Consider the following 27,332-nt stretch of genomic DNA (forward strand, 5'->3'; position numbering starts at 1 on the left):
TGAATTTTTCGAGTTAGAGTACATTGTTCAGCCAAGACGGGATCCGCCTTTTATAAATATAAAAGTTATTTTTCATTGCAATTATTGGCTATAGCGGATGCAGATAGCAATTTTACTGCAATTAACGTTGGCGACTACGGTAGAAATGGTGATGGGGCAGTATTTAAAAATTCAAGTATAGGACGAAACTTCCAAACACACTCAATTTTTCATCACCGCAGCCTTTGCCCAAAGAACCACACGAGCCGGCTTTTTCCTATTATTTTGTCGGAGATGCTGCCTTCCCTCTTTGTAAAAATGTATTAAAGCATTTTCCGTCAAGAAATTTAACAAACCCGAAAAGAATCTTCAACTATAGATTATTACGAGCTCGTCGAAGTGTAGAATGTGCATTTGGTATAATGGTGGCAAAATTTAAAATTCTAGAGCGACCTATTCTATGCTCACCCCAAAAAGTTAAGAATAGGAAAAATGGATGGAAAAATGTCAGAGCCAACATTTGAAATGAGCGGGTTACCACATAATAATAATAATAACACACAACAAATATTACAAAATGTTCACCCTCAATATTAGCGCGACCCAAATGAGGCAATAATATTGCGAGATAGATTATGTTCATATGTAAATCAGCCCTATGCGGCATTACCTTGGCAGTCAAAATATTGTGTATAATGAATAATATTATAACTGTTCTTCTTCAGGTTTTTAAATTAATAATCATGTTTATAACTACAGCGTGTCCTGGTAACTTCTTACCAAATAGGTTTTTTTATTTAGTTAAAAAAAAACCAACAAAATTCTGCTTCGTTTATTCAATTTTTGCCTGTATGCAATAGAAAAACTTCTTGCACGAAAATCATGTTGTTTGACGAAGTAGAACTTTTTCTGAATATGTTTTGTTTTGTTAACTCAAGAAGACTTGAGACATTTATATTTTTGAGCCTCCCTATATACAATAGAAAAACATTTTGCACGAAAATATTATTTTTTAACAAATCAGAACTTTTTCTGAACATTTTTTGTTTTTTACTCAATAATAAAAAAAACCCATTTGGTAAGATGTTACCAGGACACGCTGTATATTATATTATAAAAGTAAACACTACCTGTTTCATTTATTTCTTTTCCAACTTCGTTCCAGACTTTTTCTTGCACATGCCTATTTGAGTAGTCTTCCATGGTATGGTCATACAAAACATTGTATTTTTCAACGATTTGTACAAATTTTACATTAAATGTTGGATTACCTTCCATTTTACTTATTTTTATTAAAATTATTATTGAGTAGCGTGCATTCAGTTGCAGCAGTCGTATAAAATTCGTTTGCGACAAGTCTTGTGAGTATTGTCCTGTCCGCGGCGTATCTGTTTGGTCTACGAATCGCCATAAGAACCGTCGTGTTGGAAATAAAACGACATTTGAAACAAATGTCTTATAAAGTTATAAGTATGCGATCGGCCTAATACTCTAAAAACAAAACTTGTTATTTACGACATATTTTTTTAATTTTTGGATTGTGCCATGGCATTATTAAGACGCTCATCCAAAGCTGAATAATTAAACCAATAAATAGTCATTGCGTATTACTGCAAAATTCAGTCTTTATTTTTGAAAAAAAAAACTACAATATATAAATATAGACCGTAATAATCTTAAAACAGAGCATAAAAGTACAAAATTACAAAACGAAAATTGACTTATAACTAAATCAGTTAATTAAAAATGAACTTTATGAAACCTTAAAATTATAATAATTTTTGGCATAGACTAGTCTGTAACACTCAGCGTAAGTGCCCTAATAACATAAAACGCAACTTATTTAATCCTATATAGTTATTCACGGATCAAGGCACTGAATCTGGAAATTGCCATAAAATTAAAATAATAGGCAAAAAATTGCACTAAAATAAATATTAAATAAACGGGTTTTATTGGCAATTAAAGTCGTCCGCTGCTTGTTCTTCTTCGGCTTCATAGTCGTCATCCACGGTGGCCTCTTGGTACTGCTGGTACTCGGATACCAAGTCGTTCATGTTCGATTCCGCTTCGGTGAATTCCATTTCGTCCATACCTTCGCCGGTGTACCAGTGAAGGAAAGCCTTACGCCTAAACATGGCCGCGAATTGTTCTGAGATACGTTTGAACAGTTCTTGGATCGCGGTCGTGTTACCTGTAAGTCAATATAACGGGGTATAATATGATGGAAAGTTTTCTCGTTGTCATATTATTACCGATAAATGTGGAGGACATTTTCAATCCCACCGGGGGAATATCACAAACTGCGGTTTTAACGTTATTCGGGATCCATTCGACGAAGTAACTGCTGTTCTTGTTCTGGACGGCGAGCATTTGTTCGTCTACTTCTTTCATGGACATTCTGCCTAAAAAAATATGTTTTTTTTTTAAATTTTAAACGGTGCATAATTGTCGTAGTATTTTATTTATTTATAGTCCATTCAAAACAGAAATAAATGTACTTATAAGAATATAAGAACTATTTTTAAATCACAAAACACTTTACAATATTTATTAACAAAAACTAAACCTTTCAATGAAAATGCATTTAATAAAAATGTAATATATAAAATTCCTTTTACTTAAATTTTACATAGGTGAAACCTGTAGACAATTACCAAAAAGAATTAATGAACATAAATCTTGCATAAAAAACAATGATTTTCAAAAATCCATTACACAGCGTGCATTCGACAGTAACCATAGAATAAACTGGAATGCTTCCTCAATTTTAGCAAAGGAACCAATTTCAAAATTACGTAAACTAAAGGAAATTGTATTTAAAATGTTAAATAAAGATAAATGCAAAAGAAGAAAATAGTAAGTCTATTTTCTTCTAATTTTCAATTTTTGAGCGTGAGATAGTAATTTCTAACTTGATTCTTGCTATAAGTGACGTAATACCCAATAAAATAAGTAACTCTCTACATACATTTTGTTTACACTATGTTTATTAGTGTTGTTTTGTGTTCTAACTAATATATAATAAAGAGTATAATAAACTTTAAACTATAAAGAGCAGCAAAGTGTTGTACCCTCTACACATTAGACTACTATTTTACAAGACATGCAATTTGCCACTTTTTCATGCTACCCTTGTTTTAATTTTTGTCTTTTAAATACATTCATCATTTTTACCTATGGAACCCAATTACATTGAAAAAAATGTTCTGTAACTGGTTATATAAATTGAGACAGTAAAAGACTTCAGTTTCCAAAAAAGGACCAGGAGATACAATATTTGGATTGCCCTTATCAAACCTAATTACACCAACTTATCTAAATTATAAAAAAAATAATATACAGCCCACTTGTTCGATCAAATTAAATTCGCAATTCGGCGACATTTTTTGGTCTAACATAACCTTCGGTGGAATATGCGGTAAAATAAAAAAGACTTTCGCTATACCAGGAAGTATTGTCTTACCTCTAAACACGGCAGCAACGGTAAGATACCTTCCATGCCTGGGATCGCATGCCGCCATCATGTTTTTGGCGTCGAACATCTGCTGGGTCAATTCGGGAACGGTCAACGCCCTGTACTGTTGACTCCCCCGGGACGTCAACGGGGCGAATCCGGGCATAAAAAAGTGCAAACGCGGGAATGGCACCATGTTAACCGCCAGTTTACGTAAGTCAGCGTTCAGTTGACCGGGGAACCTGTTAAAAAGTTAAATAACCTTCGATCATATAAATAGATTACCTATTTGTGTTGTAACTTTTTTTTACCTTAGGCATGTGGTAACTCCAGACATGGTCAAAGACACCAAATGGTTCAAGTCGGTGTAACTGGGGTTGGGCACCTTCAATGTCCTGAAGCAGATATCGTAGAGCGCCTCGTTATCGATACAATAGGTCTCATCAGTGTTTTCGACCAACTGGTGAACTGACAATGTGGCATTGTAGGGCTCTACCACGGTGTTGGACACCTTAGGGCTGGGCATTACTGAATAGGTGTTCATTATCCTATCTGGATATTCTTCGCGAATTTTTGAAATCAAAAGAGTACCCATACCGGATCCGGTACCACCACCAAGAGAATGAGTCAGTTGGAAACCTAGAACATATAATTAGACTTAATAAGTCTAATACTTTTTTATTTTTTTCAATAATTTATCATGTAAGATATAATTGTTATTTAAATACATATGCAAGGATTTTCTAATTCTTCAAATTAGAGAAACATTTCAATTGAATTACCGTGTTAGTGCTTTGGAGCACTAAAATTAAGTGATATTAAACTTAGTAATTGCCAGAATCTCGATGAATTTGGGAATTTGATGAAACAGGTCAGAGAAATGAATGAATAAGTTAAGAGCATAGGAACTAGTTTTTTATCCTCACTTGATAATATTAAGGAAGGCTAAGAACTGTTCTTCTGGCAAAGGTGTGGCAGAGTGGAAGAGAACGTCATCGATAGCACAAACAGGGTCCTATGAAATGACTTTAATATGTCCCTGAAAGGCAAAAAAGATCCCGTTTCTTGATGTTGGTTAATCTGTCTAAGAATACTAAACAAGGTGACCTAAGAATCATATCTCTGCTTTGGTTGAGGTTCCAGTTAATATAATCGTGCATCGAGAATTGGCAAACGTAATAAAAATGGTCACCGTTTTCTGCGTATTATACGAATTCGTCTTCAGAAGAGTTTCTTACGCTATTGAGCAACAAGTTAAAACTGGACAGAGAAAATTGTTTATTGAGTTAGATTCGACATAAGAACAACGGGTCGAAGTTAATTTGAGACAAAGGTAACAAAATGGTGACAAAGACGTTTTCTTGAAATATATTAATGATGTTCCTAAAATAATAGCGAAAACCTGAATTGTCCTACTATGAATCTGCCAAAATGTTGTGGTCTGCTTTTCTAGCCTGCCATTTCTCCTTCTTCCTTTTAGGAATACCTTCGAAAAGTACGCTGAATTTAGTGAAAGTCTTGAGACAGTATTAGAAGAGTATCCTACATGCAAGCTTTTTATTTTGGGTGATTTTAGTCTCCCAAATAATTAATGGTCCAAAGGGAGCTGTGCTTCTGGGGCAACCCATTTACCTAGAGCCATCTAATCAGGTACAGTCTATCCAGTTACTTTTGTTTATGTGTTCATATCATAACCTTTATCAAGCAAATGCAATTGTAAATGATAGTAACTCTTGTAAATGAAGTTTGCACTGACAGAAGTTTCCTTGTTGCCAAGGGGCCAATAACATCCACCCTCTACTTTAAAATTCGATGAAATAACAGGCATTTAAATAATGACGGTCTAAAATGTAATGGATATTATAGGGAGATTTATTCGATGGATGTTGGTGCTGTTGGTGACTCGGTTTAATTGGGACAGCATTTTAATGAAAAAGCGACTTGATGACATGGTTAATTTAGTTTATGACATTGTTTATATAGCAGTTGACTGTCGTCCCTTTAAAAAAATACTGTGTCATAAAATTTCCCATTTAGTTCTCACAGGAACGGGAACTCAAGAGAACAATTATTAATAAGAAAAAAAAGGGCATAAGACTTACATAAGTGGCTTGTTTATTGAGAATGACCAATGTCTAAGCTTAAAGCTGATTGTAAAGCATTGAAAAGAGAGTGCTACCTAAATTATGTAACTGTTCCAGATCCTTTACTTAAAGATAACGTAAAAAGTTTTTGGAAATATGTAAACACGAAAACAAGGATACTGGCATGTTCCCTGAGGTGTTTTATTATAATGAAATTACGGCTTCCTTGGAAGGGAAAATTGTTAATCTATTTGCAGAATTCTTTTCACAGAATATATATGGATAAAGTCTATGATCCTCCTGATAAAACTTGTCTTGCCATAGAATCTCTATATCCATAATTTATGAAAAACTCTTATCTCTGGACGTAAATTAGGGACCTAGTCTTGATGGTACTCCTTCTATTCTTAACAAACACTATGCTTTTATACTTGCTCGGTCACTTTCTATAATTTTCAATATGTCATAATTTTGGAAATCAGGTTTCGGAATACCCAATTATAAACCCAAGCATTTTAAGGTTTATCCCCAAAGTGTTCAACAACCTGGTCTATGATTTTCTATCTACCAGTCTAAAAAGCTGTTTTATGGATCAATGGATTTCTTCCGCAACGTTCAACTGAACTTAACTTGCGAACTTTTGCTGATTTCCCGCTGAAATCATTGGAAGAAAGTTGCCATGTAAACGCCCTTCATATAGATTTCTCCAAAGCATTTGATCGAGTTAACCATGCAATCTTAATTAGCAGGTTGGAGACTATTTATATATATTTAGTCAGTTTTTAATGGTTGAAGTCTCTCCTGACTAATAGAACACTGATGGTGCGACTTAAAAATGTTCATTCGATGGAGATCAAGGTCTGTATCTTCGTACTTACACAGGGTTCCCATCTTGGTCCATTACTCTTTAACATTTAAGTTGACTTATTTATGTCACAACATCATCGTTATATGTTCTTTTTTATAATAGTCAAAAACCTATGTTTAATGACAGTTTGTATATATTTAAAAGAAATTTTAGAAATTTATTTTTGGAAGAATCAATGGGATGAGGTATTTTGTTTATGGTTTATTGGGAGACTGCTAGTATGGAAGTTGGTTGTTGTTACTTGTAGTGAACTATAATGTTTAAATAAAGTTGCAATTATTATTTATTTAATTAATCTCGACGTCTAGGACATAACCATTATCTTTACGTTCCTATCCATGCACCGAACTAACTATGGCTTTCAATACACTTGCGAATCAGTTTGCTGACAAGCTTGACTGTTTTTCAAATAAAAGTGTATTTAGGCGACAGCTCTATAGTTAGTACTTAGGTTAGGTCTATTTGATTTAATTTGAATTCTCAAGTTTATAAAATTTTTAAAATGCACTTGACCCGTGGATAAATCAAATAAATTACTCACCTTGTAAACAATCACAATTTTCCGCCTCTTTTCTGACTACATCCAGGACAGCATCCACCAATTCTGCTCCTTCAGTGTAGTGTCCTTTGGCCCAATTGTTGCCTGCCCCGGACTGTCCAAAGACAAAATTGTCCGGTCGAAAGAGTTTTCCATATCTACCGGAACGGACGGCGTCCATGGTGCCCGGCTCCAGATCCAAAAGGAGAGCTCTGGGCACATATTTGCCTCCATCTGTGCTTGAAGCCACTAAAGCAATACACCTTAATTAAGTCTAGTATATTTGCTATATGTATAATTTAAATTACAGGCAACAAAATCCTTAAGACCCTATGACAGAAATTAATCTACTCAACGAAGAAGATACCATACAAAAATAGCCTAGTGTGAAATTTAGAACGTGCGGCAGTGGAGTCCAGTGAACTTAGGGTCAAAAATAACATGGTGGCATATAACAAGTAACTTAATACCAGACAAGAAAAAAAAGGAATTAAACATAGTGTGACAAATTAAATGATGAGGAACCTCATAAGGTTTCTAAATTTAAACTAACATGCAAATATTGTGGATATCATAAATAAGCTGCTTCCTGTATTAAAATCCCAACTGTAATTCCTTCTTAGAAATGAAAAACGAGTCGAAATAATTATAGTATCGATAGGGGTATTCCTTGAAGCATAGTATAAAGTACAGTTATCTGATGATCTTTACAAATACCATTAAATGTACAATGATCCCTGATTAACTACCAATTTACTTTAATTGCCAATAAATCCTTTTATTTATTTATTTACATATAAAAGTCTATTTTTGTTAGAACCATTCTCTTTACATACCCAATCGGTATAGATAAGGCTAGATAAACGGAGCCGCAAGATAATATATAATTAATTAAAAAATATGCCCAGTGAAGCGACAAAAACCAACAAACTAAACAGTTTCATGATTATTAATTAATTCTGCATGGTAAATAGGGCCTTTATCTGCTGACTCACTGTTTTTTTTTATCATTATGCCGGCTTTAATACAAATTAGGTGCATAACAAAAAAAAATATGAGGGTGACGTAAGTGAGACTTAACGGTTTAATTGGCTAAATTGGCCTACCAGAGGTAAAAAATTAATTATTATGACCATAGACAAAAAAATATATAAATCATTGTAAAGAATACTTCTTGGGAATAAGCTAATTTTAGCTGATTTTACACTGTTGTTTTGCAATGAATTATTTACTCTTTCCTTGTAGGGTTACAGTAAACTTGGAAAGATGTCTTCAAAAGCCATTAGGTTTGTTGTAAATTGAATAATTGTTTCCTGTTTTTGATTCAGAAAGAATGTATCCCAGTTTAAACGTCTTTACCTTGGATCTTGTAGTAGTATATTGTTCTTTTCCAGGCACATTGGTCCCTGAAGTAAATAGATTGGGTCCGGTAAAGTTAAAAGGACGTCTAAAAACCGATTTTTTTTTGAAAATGTTTACATAGAATGTTGAGTGTGGTCAAAATATTGATAAAAAAGTGAGGATGATTAGAAAAAATACAAAACTTTGGAAATTATGAAGGTTTTTCTACATACGTTAAATACGTAATTATTGCCGGCTTGCACAAGGTTTTTTAGCTCTTGATTTTGCTATAATTAAAAAATATATATGTTGGGGCAATTTTGGAACTTTTTGGGGGCTATTATTGTAAATTTATAGAATTTTTTATCGCTTTGTACCCCTTTTAATTACATATTTTGTAATTTACACACAAGAATAATAAAACAACAACCTTATTGACACAAATGGAAGTGGCTTCACTATGTCCCCAGTAGTATTTTTTGATTTTGTCTAGAACACTTTTTAGTTAGATGGGTTGGTTGTGGACTCAATTTTAGATAATAAAGGCATATAGTTAGATTTTACATTACATGAACAGATGTTAAAAACTAGGTATTATTTTTTTTTTAATTATTATTTAAATTGTTTGATATTTTATGTAATTTAAAAGTATAAATTTTGAAAAAAAAATGTCACCTGACCATTTATTTACTAATTCATAGCATGTTTTCAAAAAAACGGTTTCAAATTGTAAAGAATGCGTAAAAGAATTTAAAAAATGTGTTTTTCCAATTTAACCATTTTTTCATCATATTTAAATCACAAAATGGAGAACTATTCAACTTCCCTCGGTACGTCATATTTGGCGGCCATCTTGGTCCACCACGTCAAATTGTCACGTGACCGTTTGCTTATTAATGCCTAATCAATCACGTGACGTTTGCTAGCCTTGGGGACGTGGTTCTATTTGTTTACTACAAGGGCTATCCGGAAAGTACTTTTTTCACCAGTTGAAGAAAATTAATATGTAATGAATATGATTAAATTAAAATTAATATGTCTTGCTGTTGGTTACTTATCCCAAATTAAATAAATAATTTAATAGACTGCCCTCTCTGTCTGGAAAATTTACATATCAACGTTAATCCTTATAGTTTGCGTAATAGATCGACCTTTAGCATCACAAGATATTCTTCAAACTATTTGTCTAACTCTCCATTGTTCAGATGCGCCCGTAATTTTAATAATTTTCAAGAAACTAATTTGAATAATGATAAATTTTTCTCCAGTAGGTATGTCTTGATTTAAGCGATACTTGGATGATGGATTGGGCGATGGAATGCTATATTTTTTATTGCATTTATGAAATATATAACACACCTTATCTCAAAACTTAACTGTTTCAGAAATATTTACATTTAACCAACAAGAAAGCAAGTAAGTACGTCTATTTACAAATTAACATAAAATAAAGGATAAAATGTTATAAACTGTGAGAACTCTTATTAATGTATCAAGTGTTCAAATTTACCCCATTTACTTGTTGGCAGAAAGCGAGACGTTTACAAACTCATGTAAAACATTATCAATTACTTCGGGTGATATACGTCTAATTTCATATATAATTCTATTTTTCAAATCTTCTACGTTGTTTGGCTTCTCAATATAAACTTTACTTCTCAGGTACCCACGCATAGAAAATAGTCGCAGGGATTTAGGTCTGGTGACCTGGCCGGCCACTCTATTGGCCCTCTTCCTTCTATCCATCTTCCTGGGAACACTGTCTGGTCTTGTTCGTCTGGGTATAGGGCAGCCAAAGCAGGGATGAGATCTTCTTGAAAAAAATTCAAATAGCGTTGTCCTGTTAAGTTATCTTCGAAAAAGTATGGCTATTACTTTATTTTCCACGATACCAGCCCAAACATTAATAGATTTACGGTACTGTGTATGAGCCTCAGTTGCCCAGTGTGGATTTGACACTGACCAGTACCGACAATTTTGCCGATTTACGACACCGTTTAAACAAAAAGTTGCTTCATCCGAAAACAAAACTCGTAACACAAACTGACGGTTATTATTGCAAATGTTTATCATTTGCTCGTAAAATTGGTTTCTTCGATCAGGATCGTCCTCATTTAATTCGTGTATTAGTCTAATTTTATAAGGAATAATGAATAAGGATAATGAATACCACATTTGCTTTTAAGATGCGTCTTACTGAAGTCCGGCGATATTATTATCAACTGCAATTTGTGAAGTGGCATTGTTTGGATTTTCTTCGACGGAAAGCAGAACGTTTAATTTTGTTTCTTCAGAAATTTTTGGACGACCTGATCTTGGCAAATCCCTAACATGACCTGAAGTTGAATGAATTTGTACTCTATTCTACTAACTGTTGACCGAGAAATAGGATGGTTTGAGTATTTGGCATTAAACAGTTCACTTATTTCTTTTTGCATGCGCACTCGATCCCCGTACCCCAGCATCATCAAAATTTCAATTCGTTGGGTTTCCGTTAAATTAGCCATAATTTATTCTGATAAAAACTATTAATTTTCGAACTGACAGTGACATTCGAAAATGGAGATTCTTTACAAGTGCAACCATCGAAATAGAAACAATTGGCAGTGTTTATAACATTATTTTATCCTCGATTTTACTTTACCTTAATTTGTAAATAGACGTACTTATTTGTTTTCTTGTTATTTAAATGTAAATATTTCGGAAACAGTTGAGTTTTTAGATAAGGTATGTTATACAAAACTTGCTTGGAATTTCGCCTATATTTCATAAATACAATAAAAAATATAGCATTCCATTTAAAAAAATGACCGATGACGTCATATCTTTTTTTTTGTTCCACCCTGTATACAAAAATTTATGTGAAATAATGCGCAACTTAAAATAAAAATCGACGGGTCCGAGCGTTTTCTCAAAAAATCATGTCTCTAATTTTTATCGAATTTATGCGGAACTTTAGGCGGTCACTGTATATGCTTCTTTATTGTTTATAAGAGATACTATTAAATAAGTTAGTTAGGTTTATATTGCTTGGCATATTTGTTAGGTTTGGTGAAAATGTTATGTTTAACAAAGCGCTTACTTGTATTTAAATTCATAAGATATTTTATTTCCCTGTTATTGGATTGCTTAGTCTATCTGTAGGAGAGCCTTGTACTTAAATAAAATAAAAAAAAATAAATAAAAAAAACTAATTTATTTCAGCGTGACGATAAGTAATAATAAAGATTTACTCGACTATATAACCCCATAGGGGCATGCGAATTAGCGGAATTATCAGAGCAAAACTAAGCGAAAAAAAACAATTATTTTAAACTTAAACGAAAAGAAAGATAATTATTACCTGTCGCCTCATTATAGTAAACGCTGATCCTTTCTAATTGTAAATCGCTGTCGCCGACGTAAATGCCGCTGGGGTCGATACCGTGTTCCTCGGAAATAACTTCCCAAAACTGTAACGAAAATAAATAAATTATTGATAGACGTTAATCCATTACTAATTCAAAAATCAAGTAGACTGTAACACTTAATAATTAACTTGAATTCTTCTTTGTCACGAAATCGACCGCACGGTTAAAAATTACAGTTTCCTTAAAAGTCAGCGGAAATACGTTCTAAAAACCCATTACATCGTAAAAACAACAAATTAATTAAACAATCAATGAATATCAACACCAACCTCTGATTGGAACCGTTGCGTCACATTTTATAGCGGTTTTTATACAAGTAACCGCTATTGTATTGCAATTACAAGTAAATTTATAAAGAAAAGTCGAATATCGTAAAAATTTGCATCTTACATAGGCAATAAGGCCATGTATCATCAAAATGTTAACAAAACGGTCGTATAAATGAAAATGCAAATGCCGATCATTATCTGAAATGTAGGGTAATGTTAGGTGCATACAATCGACCCTATGGGAAAATGAAGTGAATAATGGAAGTTTCTTTTTCGGTTTTACATTCAAATGCCATAAAGCCATATTATGGCAGAAGTCAGATAAATAATTGACTAGAAATCAACATTTAAACTTGCACGGTCATAAATTTAAAACTGTTAGATCCTAAAATAATTATTTCCCATCCGGGGCTGCTAACAGCAATTAAGCATTTACTAAGAGACATTTTAAAGAGTCATAAATAAAAGCGGATCGCTTATTTCCTCTTATTTTTGACTCTTAGAATAGACTGTTGGTTATTTTCGAATTGTTCCTGCGGAGACAAATTTCTAAAAAGGAGTCTGGGTATGTGCTATAAATACGATATAAGGAATGTCTTTTTTATATGGGGTGTGTAAGATATTCGTGGCGAAGTATGGGAGTTCCTAAGATAAAGGTCAGTTAAAAGGCTACAAAAATACTATTACATAAAGACAAAAAAGGATGCAAACATTAAAAAACTAATAATAGTTATGAAATTCTAAACAAAAATAAAAGTTTTATGAATATTATTTATTAAGGGCCTAAAAATACCACATGCCTAAGAGTCTAAGTTCAAGAAACTCTGAGGTGCTATAGACTAGGTTTTTAATTAAAAATGATTTTACTCTATTTTTAAATTAATTACACGAAATTTTCTTAACGAGTGAAGGTAAGTTGTTAAAGAGCCTGACACCCAGCAAATCAGACCTTCATTAACACCTCTCCGGTCTGCTATAGGTGGTGTTACTAAATTGAACCTTTCCTAGTGTTGTGATTACGGACGTTCTCATAAGTTTTGTATTTATCTTTATTATTTCCTAGTATTAAAGTGCTCTAAGTCCTTCGCATAAGTATGCACCTCCCCAGTCTGAAACCAAACTGATGGCCACAGAATAATTTGTTCTTTTAGAATAAGTCTTAACTGGAATATAGTGAGTATTTGGCACAAGATCATTATAAAAATATTCGTAATACTTGCAGCTACTGTACCATCAACAGCTAGCTGGTATTTATACTGGAAATTTAAGTCATTATAAGAGGAAAATAGGTTCAGATGCAAAAAACTTACATTAGAAAACTTTAAAAAAGAGACATGATCAGTCTTGGGACCGTAAATGTCTTCTTTATCCCTATAGAAGAAAAAGTTGGTCAAAGAAACATTAAATAGATCAGGCACTTTCCTTTGCCATCGTAATAAGGTCTAAACGATATTGATTGGAATCTCTACCTCTCCAAAACAACTTTGGTTCTCTCTATTTCCATGGTAATTCTACATTGCCTTGGATTGACAGCATATATAACATAACGCTTTAAAAATAATTATTACTACATTGATCCTCACTCTTGAATTATAACCCTTGATCTATTTGTTTAGGGGAGTAAGTGTATTGGAGCTTTTCTTGCTCTAGGGAAAGCGTTTGACACTGTGACACACCATATTCTTTTTGAAAAATTAGAGAAAATTGGTGTACGTGGAATGGTACTGAAACTTTTTCAGTCTTACCTAGGAAATAGAACTCAAAGCGTTAAAATCAACAATTTAATGAGCACATACAAGTCGGTCGAATATCGTGTGCCATAGGGGACGGTGCTTGACCTGTACTATTTATGTAAATGGGTTATTTGGAATAATTAAAGAGGAGCAGGAACAGTTAGTATGTTTTGCTGATGACACAGCACTGATTGTAACAGGCAAGACTTGGCTTGAAGCAAAAATTAAAGCTGAAACTACACTTAAACATATAAAAGTCTGGTTTGATCAGCATTGTTTAACACTCAATGCCAGAAAGTCAGTTTTCCTGAACTTTTCAGTTGGAAAAACTATTTCATTCCAAGTCACAAAGTTAAAAGTTCACAAGTATGAATGCCGAGATATTGCTCAGTGCCAATGCCAACTTGAAATTATTTCTGTTGATGGATACAAGTACCTTGGAGTGATACTGGACTCTAACCTAAAATAGCATGTTCAGTATACGAGTATATCAAACAAAATCAGGAAAATAATTTACAAGTTCTGTCAGTTGCGCAAGTTTATGAAGTTACAAACTCTAAAAATGGTGTATTCTGCTACTGTTGAGTCTATACCTAACTATTGCATCTTGGCATAACTATTTTTAATATGTTACCAAATGAACTAAAAATTGCTTCTTATAAAAAAATAAATTAAACAAGAAAAATTAAACCTGAGTAATGAAATGTCGAAACTATCAGTGCTTCCACACAAAGATAAAATGGGATATTTTTCATTGAAGTTCTTAAGATACAGAGGTCAGTCCCCGAAGTTAATAAGAAATTCCAGGTCGGGAAGCTTTGCTTTTCTAATGTTAGAAAGCAGTATACTATCTGAAAATGTATTGAAGTCAACATATTTTCCATAGCATTTTCTGTATAATTTGTTGTTTTTGATAACATAGTGGCAGATGCCTACAGAATGGGGTTTGTTTGTGAAACTGTTTTATCACCTAGAATTGTCAAATTAGACAGCTGCTTTATTGAGATTGAGCATATTATTGTCTTTGGAGCATATTAGTGCCTGGAAGAAATAAAATAATTTGTCCCTTACTAACCAGTAAATATCTTAAGTTCTTGTAGTTAGAATTTTGTAATTATCAATATTTGTGATACTCTGTCAGCTTTTTGAAATCCTTATACTAAAAATCAAGATATTGACATTTTTAGCCCAGGAGTGCCTGGAAGAAATAAAATAATTTGTCTCTTATTGACGACTTAATATCTTATTTTCTAGGGGCTAAAATGTTGTAATTATTAATTTTAAGGATACTTCAGTGGCTCTTTTAACACTTCAAAAAAATACTAAAATTCATACATTAGAAATCAAGATACTGACATTTTTGTCAGAGGAGTGCCTGGAAGAAATAAAATAATTAGTATCTTACTGACAAGTGAATATCTTGAGTTCTTATGGTTTAAATTTTGTAATTACTGATATTTGTAATACTCTGACGGCTTTTCAAGTATTTCCTGAAAAAATGATTAAAATCCTTAGATTAAAATTCAAGGTTTTGACATTTTTATCACAGGAATTCCTGAAAGAAATAAAATAATTTGTCTCTTATTGGCGACTTAATATCTTATTTTCTAGTGGCTAAAATGTTGTAATTATTGATTTTTAGGATATTTTAATGGTTTTTTTAGCACTTTTAAGCAAAAATACTTAAATTCATACATTAGAAATCAAGATATTGACATTTTTAGCCCAGGAGTGCCTGGAAGAAATAAAATAATTTGTCTCTTATTGGAGACTTAATATCTTATTTTGATAAATTGTATAAGTTTGGCACATTATTAGGATTAGCAAAAGCATCACTTGTTGCAACCTATAAAAAGTATGCATTAAAACTGTAATTTTCTAAAGCCCATGTGCTTTGAGGTTGTAGATGAGCTCAATTATCTCATTGCCAAAAAACCCTTTCAAAAAACATACTTTTTCTCTCATCAATAGTTCCAAATCATCCAAAAGTTGTTTAGGGATACTGCCAACTATCTAAAATATCCTGCAGATCATTTCTAGGGCAGTAACAGTCTTCAGGCAGTTCATTTTCATTAATAACATAAGGGGAATTGCCTACATGTTTGTTTTCATGCTCAATATTAATGGTGAGGTGGGAACATTGCTCTTCTAATTTGTAACTTACAATTAGAGAACCATCTTTTCTATCTAAAATATTTGGCCACATCCTGCAAGGTCTTTCAGAAAATTGTTTTTTTTCCTTACTTACTTTATTTATTTATTCAAGTATTGAACAAGTTGCTCTAACATGATCCTTTTAAATATTATTGATATAATATATTGATATAGCAATGAAATTTGTCTCTAATTGAAGTTTGTCTCTCTTCTAACACAGGCATGATAAGAGCTCTCTTTAGGACCCTTGGAATTATAGAGGCATGAATGCACCGATTAAAAAGTTTTGTGAGAGGAATGTGCATTCATTTTTTACAAATTTTATAAGTTGCACATTTAAACTATATAATCTGCACATTTTTCATTGTGTAGTTTTGATATTGTATTAGTAATTTCAATATAAGTAGTTTCCTTATTCAAATGTGTTAGATACAGAAGTGGTCGAGGTTGTTCCTATATGTCCTCTCTTGTCTTACACATTGTTATTAACATAATTCTGTTTTTTATTTAACAGAATATCTCGGTTCGGTTTGGCTTAGATGTTGCGTATAATTTCGGAAGTATTTGGGTCGTATAAAAGGAAATGGTAAATTCATTCTATTTTTCTTGTAACTCGACGTTCGTCTATAAATCACGTAAATTAAAACGAATATAAATTGAGGCCATGATTCGGCAAGATTGCAAGGGTTCCTAATAAAAAAATACTTGAAGGGAAAACGCGATTTTTTGTCGTATAATATTGGAATGGTTTCAAGGCATCAAAAATTAAGAAAAATTGCCACTAGTAACCAACATGAACTTCTGGAAAAACAATTTAAATTCTCATTTGTCTAATTAAAACGCCTGATAATTATTGCAATTTTAATACTAATTTAACATTGGGAGCAATAATGCGAAATTGCGTTTTGCAAGCGATATTATACCCGTGATCTACGAGGGTGAATCAAATATGAACCGGACTTTTCTGTTTAGCGCGCCATAGGTGAAGCGAGTGGCGCGACGTCCTGATATATGCTAGATAGGGATGTCAAGAGGAGGGGAGTCAGTCGGTTTGGCGCACCGGAGTAGATGAGCTGTTAGTAGCATCATGTCTGAACAAGAGGTACACACGTCTGTTGCGCAACGCGTTATTATAAAATTTTTGTCGCGTGAGGGCGTAAAACCTTCCGAAATTTTGCGTCGACTAACTGCACAGTTCGGTAATGAAACCTTATCAAGGACTCAAGTCTACGACTGGCACAAAAAATTTTCCGATGGCCGAGAGGTAGTGGAAAACGAGAGCCATGCACGCCGACCCAGGACAAGCATCAATGAGGCGAACATTCGTGCGATCCGTGAGCTGATTGAAGGTGACCGCCGCCTTACATTGTGGGAAATTGCTGCACACGTCGAAATATCATACGGAAGTGCTCAATCAATCATTTCAGAAAATTTGGGTTACCGCAAAGTGTGTGCAAGATGGGTTCCTCGCCTTTTGACGGAAGATCAGAAAGCAAACCGTCTTGCCGTGTGTGAAAGGCTTTTGGCACGATTTGAACACCCGCCTTACAGTCCCGATTTGTCACCATGTGACTACCACATGTTTGGGCCACTAAAAGAAGAATTGGGAGGTTATCACTTTGACGACGACGAAGGTGTGGAAACGTTTGTGCGCAATTGGTTACTGACACGACCAGCTTCATTCTTTGATGAAGGAATTAAAAAACTTCCGATCCGGTGGGAAAAATGCGTAAATAAGAGAGGAGATTATGTAGAAAAATAACATGTGTTCAAACTTTTATTTACTGTACCAATAAAATTACTAAAACCAAAGTCCGGTTCATATTTGATTCACCCTCGTAATTTTATTAGCTTTAATCGGCTTTGGAACACTAGGAATTACGTTTTTTTTTTAGTTCAATGACTCCCATTTTGTCTGCTGAATCTATGAAACTGGTTTATTGTGCATTTATAAACAAAAAGAATATTACTATAAAATATGTGTTTTGTACCAGATGCGAAGACTCGTTAATTGATAAAGTGGGCCTATAATCACTCTAAAAAAAAGAGATAAAAAATGTGGCCGCCACATGGCTTTAACGATAAGGAGAGTTATTGTGTTTCAACCATATTTAAAGATACACTTTCAGAGGTTACGGAAGGAAATTTATGCGTTTATCATAGAAGGATAAAATAATCACAATTATATTTCCTCATCAGATGATTTTCCTGACAGCTGTCAAATGGTTTAAACGTCAGCTGATAAAGGATGCTATTTATTACTTTTAAGAAGATAATGGGTGAGGTGAATAAAAGAGAGTAAATGCTTTTACTTTCTAATTTTTAAGTAAATTCTTGACAGTAAGTGACTAATAAAAGTTTTAGTCCTACTTGCCAAGCAAACACTTGCTATCTCGAGTTATTACTCCTAAAGCAACTATTTTAAGTATATACTTACGGTCGGGGTGAATAACAGCAAATGAAAACTTAACTTATTAAGTAAATACTTTTATTTTCGCAAGGTTGATTTGATGCTACCTTACCATAAGATTTATAATTTAAAGTTTGTAAATTATGGCAGCATTTATGAATATTCGTAAAATTAAACAATATCGTGATCGTAGAGATGTAAGTCCAAATAGTGCAAAACGTCTTTTAAGGTTTGAAAATGAAAATATTGAGCTCATTACGAACTATTTCTTACCATATAGCAACGAAACTAGAGGTGGTGCACTTTCTTCAACAAAATATATGGAAATATTTCTTCGGTATATTAGTGACCCTGGTTCTCAAAATGGTGTTGCAAATGATTTTGGTGTTGATAGAATAACAGTTTAAGACTGTAGATTATGTTGCACAAAAAATTATGGAGAAGGCAGATCAATGGATAATGTTTCCAATAACTGAACGACAGTTAAATGAAGCTAAGACAAGTTGGATGGAAAAATACAGAATTCCCACCGTAATTGGCGCACTTGATCATATCATAAAAAACCTGGCGATGGATGGATTGATCATAAAAAAACCTGGTGGGCAGTTTGTCGATGAGTACATAAATAGAAAAAATGTTGCTTCATTAAATGTTCAGATCACATGTGACGCAATGGAAAGGATCACAAGTATAGATGTGCAATGGCCTGGAAATGTGCACGATAGGAGGATTTGGAGACAAAGTTCTGTTCAAAAAAAACTTGCAATATTTCAAGGAAATATCTGTTTGCTGGGGGACAGCGGATACGGAGTTATGCCTTACTTTTATTCACTCATTGACAAGCATTTGCTTCAACTTTCAAGGCAACACTTTTCTTAAGTAAATGCTTTTAAGTGCTTACTTGATTTTATTCACGTCACCCAATGTGTTAGAGGAAATTATACTTACATAATATATCAACAATAAAAGTATATATACTTCTAAAACGGTTTATGACCCCTGAAGGTTAAGGAAATTATATTTCCTAATTTCTGAAAAAATTTTTTTGTTTGTTTTTAAAGTTTCTTCGCAGAACGTTAAAAAAACACCCTTTATAAACAAAATACGAAAAAGTACAATTTTAGACCATCCAAGGTGTAAAAATGAATTTCTAAAATTATCCGCTGCCTGGGTGGTGTAGAAAACACGCTATATATAAATGCCTGGAAATGACGGCAGGACTTTCCAGAAAAATCGATTTTTTAAATATTTTACGACTTTCCAGTGGGAGGAGGGTCAGTCCTCTCGTCTAGACCATAAAATTTCATGTCTACCCCTATTAACGCAGAGGGTAAGTTTGCATGTCCAACTATAAAAAAAAACCATTTAATTGACCATTAAGAATATACGTATAAACTGAACCAGACGTCGGTAATAATAAGTTTTCATGGACAGTTGCGTGGTCAATGACACACACTATTCACGAAAATCACCACGATTTAAAGGTTATAATATTTATTTTGACCTTTGACCTTGCGTGACTTTTTAAATCTTTTTTAGTGATAAGGTTTATCACGCTCTTAAATAGAATGGAGTAAGCCAATTCCACCATTTGTGGTGGTTGTAGGGACTACGTGACTAATCTGTCAAAAGACTTCAACAGTTCAACATCAATCGGCTGTCAAAATGATAGTAGTAAACATCAATATATGACAACTTATATAATATTTGTCTTGACCAAATTATTTCGTTTAAAATTTTAACAAATGATTCGTATTATCACTAATACTGAGAGATTAAATATAAATTTCGGAGAACAAATGAGTTGCTGGCAATACAAACAGCATATTTAATAATACCGTCATAAGTTCAACAAGAAAATTACTAATAAATGCGGTTATCGTGAGTAATAAATTAAGATAAGAAAACCCCGTTACTGAGTTATTATTGTATCAAAATAGAGAAAAAAAATTATAATTTTATTTATTATCATACATAGAAATATTTATTAATAAAGGAAGTTTGGTTAGTTATACTTTTAAATAACAATAAATTCAATACTAAGGCCAAATTTAGTATTTTTAGAAAATAAATACAATAAATTATATTCTACGTATGGGGGATTTAGATTAAATTTGTCGGTTGCACCTAAACTGGTTACGCCACTTATCTCCTGTAATCCTCAAAAAATTAATTTAATGTGGCTTTCTTTGATAATGATACGAACAAATAATTAAAAACGTATTAAACTTTCAATATTATTTCTACTGCTACGCCCATGTCCATTTTAACGCTTCTTAATGTCAACGCTAGGCAGTCTAATTGGTCGGATTTAAAATTTACCAGGGGCGCATCAAGAATAAATAACCTTTTCAAAATAAAGAAATATTTCTTTATTTAACGAGGATTAAAAATGGGACAATGCTTCTTAAATGAGAATTTAAAGACTAATAGTTATGGACCATTAAGGGTCAATAATAAGGCTTTTTTTACTTTAGAAGGCAGACAAAAGTTTGCTATAAGGTAAAAAATTAATCATGGATACAAAATGTATTTAATCCCATGTAAATACGGTTTTACAACTGCTCAAGACTATTATTACATTTTAATGGTATAAATATAAATATAAATTATACCAAAACTGTTTTCTTCCAGAGCACGTTACTATTCTTGTAAAATACTGTTTAGCTTCATTTAATCGGCCATTTGCCATTTGATTAGTGCTTATTTTCAATACTTTTCATTCAAGTATTATTTGAAGCTTTATTTAAATTATTTAGAATATTATATAAATAAGGATAGGATCATTATGGTCAGCTATTTAAATTTAAAACGGTGAGTACCCATCCAAACGTGACCTACACGAAGCGACGTTTTTTTACTTCTGAAAACATCAAATTTTATCAACTTACTACAGAATGAATTATGGGAGGGGGTTCAGAATGCCAAGACAGTTGATTCCAATATTTACTTTCCATACTTTCCAATATTATTTTCATCAAGCATTTCCTCTGTATTCTTCAAGCGTTAAAAATCATTCACAGCAATGGGTCAATTCTGACATAAAAGGGTTCAAAAATTATATTACCGATTTGTATATTTGGGCAAAACGAACTAAATCAGAAGAAGTTGCTTATCAGCATTATAAAAGTGAAAGAAAGAATTACCGCAGGTTTTTATCTAATTATAAGAAGTCAATAAACAACAGCAGGATTACAAACTCAAAAAATAAGAATAAAACAGCTTGGTCAATCATAAATTCTCAATCAAATAAAAGTAAAAAATCGCAACCAATCAAACTAAAATTAGAATCGGGTGAATTGGTAGTTGATCCGGAAAGGATTGCGGAGGCTTTCTCTCAGCATTTTAAATTAAACCCTGATCCCGGCAACAAGGTTCGTGGGCAGATAGGTTTGAGAGATCGATCTACGGTAGGCTTGTTGAGTTCTAAGAACAAAAAAGAGTTTTTTCTGCGAGTCAGCATGGTTTTAGGAAATCAAAATCTACAGAATTAGCAATCTTAAAATAATAGAATTTATTGCAAATCAAATTGATATAGAAACGAACAGGTAGCTGGCCTGTATTTCGATCTTTCAAGGGCCTTTGACATTATTGATCATGAAATTCTTTTCCTTACATTAGAAAAATATGGCATTAGAGGTCAGGGTTTACAACTTTTAAAATCTTATTTAAACAACAGAGAGCAAATTGTTGGTGTCATAGATGGGGGGAAAACGACATACTCTCTTCCGGCAAAGCTCACACAGGGAGTACCCCAGGGTTCTATTTTGGGCCCTGTGTTATTCCTTTTGTATGTTAATAACTTAAATGCAAAAATATAAGCTGATCTATTTAGTCAGTTCGCTGATGACTCATCGGTGCTGGAAAGCGGTTCCACCCAGAACGTGATCTCAATAAAATGCTCTCAAGCAGCTGAACAAATGAAAAAATGGCGTGAAGAAAAAAAACTTAAATTAAATACTGAAAAAACTGGCCTGCTTATATTCTGTAAATTCAAAAAAGACACATCACTCTATGTAAAACTTAATGGAAGGTCTATAGAGTGTTTGAGCAGTATTAAATTCTTGGGTATACATTTGGATGGATGTATTAATTACGAAAAACACATAAATTATTTAATATCAAAACTGAGCAGCCTCTGTGGTCTTATTCGTAGACTCAGGGATCAACTATCAATAGAAACCATTAAGATTTTTTACTTTTCAAACATTCAGTCAGTGCTGAATTATGGCATCATGTTTTGGGGTAGTGGAAGGGATGCCCAAAATATTTTTAAGGCGCAAAAACGAATAATTCGGTGCATATTTAGACTCGCTCCCAGAACATCATGTGAGGAGTATTTTGATGGTTTCGGTGTACTTACTGCCCCATCACTATACTTCTTATCACTTGTGATATTCATTAAGAAGCATCCTCAGTTATTTCCAACAAATCAGGATGGGTACTCACGAGACATGACGACCATAACAAGAAACAGAGAAGCTCTTGGAATACCTGCACACGGGTCAGCTTTCTTTGAAAGAAGCCCAACTTATTGAGCAGTAAAGGCATACCACATGTTACCGGCGGGTCTGATTGATTCAGAGCCGTAATTTATTTAAACAGAGTGTTAAGCGATTTCTTATTGAAAAAAGGTTCTACTCTTTTGAATTCAATAAATAAAAATGTATCTTTATGAATTACAGATTTTTAAGTTTTTGTTATACGGGGTATTTGTTGATTTTAACGTATTACTTTATAAGTTTATTTATTTTGGAAAAAAATTGTTTTAGATCTTTTTAACTTAAGATTTTAATTCGAGTCAAAATTTGTTGACGTTGCTTTGTCTTTTTATTAAGGATGGCAATAAAGGAATTAATTTATTTTTTTTTTTTTTTAATTAGGACTTATTTTAAATTAAACTTTTTATGATATGGAAGATACCATTAACCTTGCTACACCAGGCCACGATCGAAAAAAAAACCAAATCCATTAAACTGGACTAAAACAAAACATTAACTTGGTAGGTAATATAGTTAATGCATATTTGTAACTCCATGTTTGTTAAAGGTATTATTTTCTTTTAGGTATAGACATAAAACTTTACCTAGCCACCCAAAGTGTGGCCACCAAAAAAGTAATTTTGTATGTGAAAATTTGTCCACATTCGAAGATTTCATCAAAAATTTTACGAAAACAATACCAAAATAGAACAAGAAAACTTTATCCTTAAACATACATCACCGAATATTTGAAAAAGATGACGTCCTATAAAAGGAACTCGAAATAATTCATTGACATATTTTATCAAAACTAAAGATGGAACTTTATCCATTCGTAGTAACGCCTTTTTAACGATTTTTATAATTTCATTTCCATTTTCCGTAAATATCGCAAAACTTTATGTTTATCACCAAAAGAAAATAGAGAAAGTAAAAAGATAAGTAAGAAAACATGGATGAAACAAATAAATGAAATAAAACAAAAATGCATCGAATACTAGGAACAAACCAGCAACTATGGAAAATATCCTGTGATGAAAACAAAAAGTGCACGGTAAAGTATGACTATTTTTGGGAAATATTGACAAAAAATGTTAACATAAGGTTTAAGAGTCGTGGCTACTGACGCTGCTCAGAACGTATCAGACTAAAAAATGTAATTACTGCTGAAAATAATAGTGATAATAAAGCTAAACTAATACGGAAAAGACCTGAAGAAAACACAGTAGAATTAACCTTTGATTGCCAAAAAAATTTGACTCTAATCAATCAGCTTATTACTCCATGCAGCTTTACCTTCTTAATTTTACAATATGTAAAGGAAATTCAATTGTCAAACAATCCAAGGACAATCACTTCATATATTATTATATACATGGATAGAAGATAAGCGCGACAAGGAATCTCTCCACGATAGACTTTGATGGTATGCTTGAGTTTTGGTCGTATAACACGATTTCTAGGGTAAATGAGATCCTGTAACTTATTCTATAGTGGGGCATTCATTTTTAACGGTAGATCGCGTTTTTATCGCGAGAGATATTTTTCGAGTTTGAAACAGTTTTTAATTTAGATAAAAATTTAGAAGATAATGAAGATTGTCAAGTTTTTCAGTGGAAAAATTCTATCAGAACAATTATAAAGTCTCCTGGACAATGGCATTTCCGATTTCCGCCATCAAAAAGAATATGCAATAAAAAATAGATCAGCTGCAATATTTGTAAAGGGAAAAGTCAATTATAAAAATGACGTCGGTGTGTACAAATCTGGTATAAAGAAAGAAACTACTTTTTCTAATTTAAATTAGGAACCTATTCTAAAACAATACGTTGTTAAACCAGCGAAATTAAAAGATGTAGATGTGTTGTTACGGAAACATTTTGGTCTAGATTGGAGAAATATAAAAGATGTAGATTGATCTTTATTATAAAAAATGTATTGAGTTGGTTCATCTGATGAAGTAGAAGATGAAGAAATTGAGTATATGGAGGATTAGAATTTAAGTTTTAAAAACGTGTGTTCATAAGAAAATAAAAGCATTTTAATGTTAATTCTTCAAGACTTTATAATTCCCACATAATATGCTGTCACATAAGTCTTTGTTTCCATAGTTTTTTATTTAAAATTAATTTATTTTTTATTAGCAAATATTTAGTTCAGAGAGTAAAGTGGGACTTTTTTGAAAAAAAAAGTGGATTTAAAAATGTATGTTCATTTTAATAGAAATAAATTAGCGACGATCTAAAAATTGGACCTATTTGACTGTAGCCAGAGGCACAAATTAATAAATAACAATTTTACTGAAAAAAAACTGTTACTTCCTTAAATTGACCAACAATGAACCAAAAAAAAGGACAAAATTTACGCTATTTAAGGAGCTGAAAATTTTGATTTTTTCTAAAGAATTAATTCTGGGTATCAAAAAATTATAAAAAATCACCTCAGTTATTTAATATTTTTATAACGTCATGATTTTTTCATTAATTTTTTAAAGAATCTCTGTAAAAGACCAAAGAGGATCTTGGAAAAGGGTCTCTAACTATCACTATAACTTTTAAAATCAATATCCTTTTTTTCTTGCTTTATTTGAGCTACGGGGAGCAAAAAGAGGGATTCTAAGACAAAAACCTTTGAAGGAGCCGTAAACCAACGAATACTTAAAATATGGACTACGACGTGAAAGATCTTTCACAATAGTCTCCTAAGATGTATTTAAGCATTGAGATTTTTAAAACTTTTTAAAAATAAATCCCCAGTGAGAACTAAAAAATGGAGCCTCATTTTCAGCAATGTTGTAAAATATTATAGTAAAAATAAAACCGTCAACGAGGAATAAAAATAAGGACTAAATAAAAAAAAACTTACCTTAGCCCCGATCTGATTACCGCACTGGCCGGCTTGCAAATGCACGATTTCCCTCATATTTTGTTTTTGGTCAAAAATTTAATTTACACTAAAAATTCAAAAAAAATAACTTTTTGACTTGCTTATCTTCCAGCGACTGACGGCGAACTGGTCTGGCTAATCGTCAACTCGAGCTCCTGAGGAAATCGCGAGAGAGACTTCGATATCGCGTTTCGGTCTGGCGGTGGTGGTGGCGCACCAGGTCTTCGTCACCGGGATTTTTTGACAAAACGGCAACGTTGCAACATACGAAAAAATATCAAAATGTTCTTTTCGAATTATTTTTTCTTTTTGCTCATGACTTTTTATGACCTTAAATCAATCGGTGTAGTATAAGCGCGTGTTTGTACACAACCAACTGCTTGATAACTTGCAAACCCACATCGTTCCCACTAGATTTTTGGCTTCTGCTTTTAACCTATCACACTAAATATCCCTATATTTTTTATGATCGTAGCGTAGAAACACACAATAGGGAATACCTCATACCATATGAGTGTAAAAGATGAAATCACTAAAAGAAAACCGCCGTCCACTACCCAAAGGGAGGTACAGAACCGTTTATAGTCCTAATTGAATGTAATCAAAGACAAGGAAACATTGAAAACATGCATCCCATCTAGTTGGCGAGAGAAGCTTAAAAATCAAAGTTGCCGACACAAAACGGTCCATCCTGAAAATCTTGAAAAATAAATTGTTTAGCTAAAAACGGTTGAATACGTCAAATTTAATATATATATCACACACATTTATTGACAAAAATTGCGTTTCTCTGACCTCATAAAAAATCCAAAGGGGTAAGATCGGGAGATCTAGCAGGCCATTCTACGATACCTCTCCGGCCAGAATTTAAACATTCCGGTATAGGATTTGACACTTAGGCAAATTTGATTGATCCATGTCAAATAATCAACTAATCACAAAGTAGTGCTGAAAACGATGGCAGAATGTTGAACGGTGCTCAAATGCAGGTCAGAATGTTACGCATTACTTTTTGCATAAAAAAATGTTAAAATAAACAGCTTATCTAAACTACCGTAGCTGTTCTTATTAAGAAGAAATAATTATTTAATATCTATATTTTAATAAGAACAGTTAAGGTAGTTTGTCATAGTTTTTGGCAGATAGCATAACAATGTTTTTTCTTTATGCTAGGTCTATGCTGACGTTATATCAAATGACTAGGCTTTTCATGAATTGACAAAAGACTTATACATAAATATTCTTGAATTGAATCTTGAAAATTGAATAATAACAATTAGTTATTGTTTTAACATCGAACTAAGTGCTAACCCATTTTTGATACGACGTTTTTCTAATCATAAATAAAAAATGGTTCCTTCAATCAGAATAGAACGCTACCCTCTAATTCATTGTACTTAAAACAATTCTTGTTAAAAGGTCTTCATAAAATGCGTTTACTGCCAAGAAACCTTGTAAACGATAGTATACCGCTTATATCAACTTTTATTAGTCTCTCCATAATTAATTAATTATTACACTCCAATATTGCACGAATTGTAACGAAGTAATATTGCATTGTAATACTGCACAAATAGAGAACGCATTAACGGATTGTTGACACGTGGTCAGCCTATTTAATAGAAAAACCGCACCAACCACATTGCAACAATCCGACTTGTGTTTTAGCACCGTCCAACATTCTGACCCTAATTTTGGCACTTTATAGGCGAAACGAACTCA

At 32.8% G+C, this 27,332-nt stretch overlaps 1 protein-coding gene across 1 annotated transcript; it reads right to left on the reverse strand.

The window, feature by feature from the left end:
- Positions 1–1,584: 1,584 nt before the first annotated feature.
- Positions 1,585–25,770, reverse strand: LOC126733727 (tubulin beta chain-like). The gene is made up of 7 exons (XM_050437109.1): positions 25,590–25,770; positions 11,611–11,719; positions 6,930–7,175; positions 3,748–4,075; positions 3,446–3,678; positions 2,235–2,384; positions 1,585–2,173 (listed from the first exon to the last, which is right to left on the reverse strand). The coding sequence occupies exons 1-7, from the start codon at positions 25,644–25,646 to the stop codon at positions 1,932–1,934; spliced, it is 1,365 nt and encodes a 454-aa protein (XP_050293066.1). The 5' UTR covers positions 25,647–25,770; the 3' UTR covers positions 1,585–1,931.
- Positions 25,771–27,332: the final 1,562 nt, after the last annotated feature.

Source organism: Anthonomus grandis, chromosome 3 (assembly GCF_022605725.1).
Source record: "Anthonomus grandis grandis chromosome 3, icAntGran1.3, whole genome shotgun sequence".
NCBI lineage: Eukaryota > Metazoa > Arthropoda > Insecta > Coleoptera > Curculionidae > Anthonomus > Anthonomus grandis.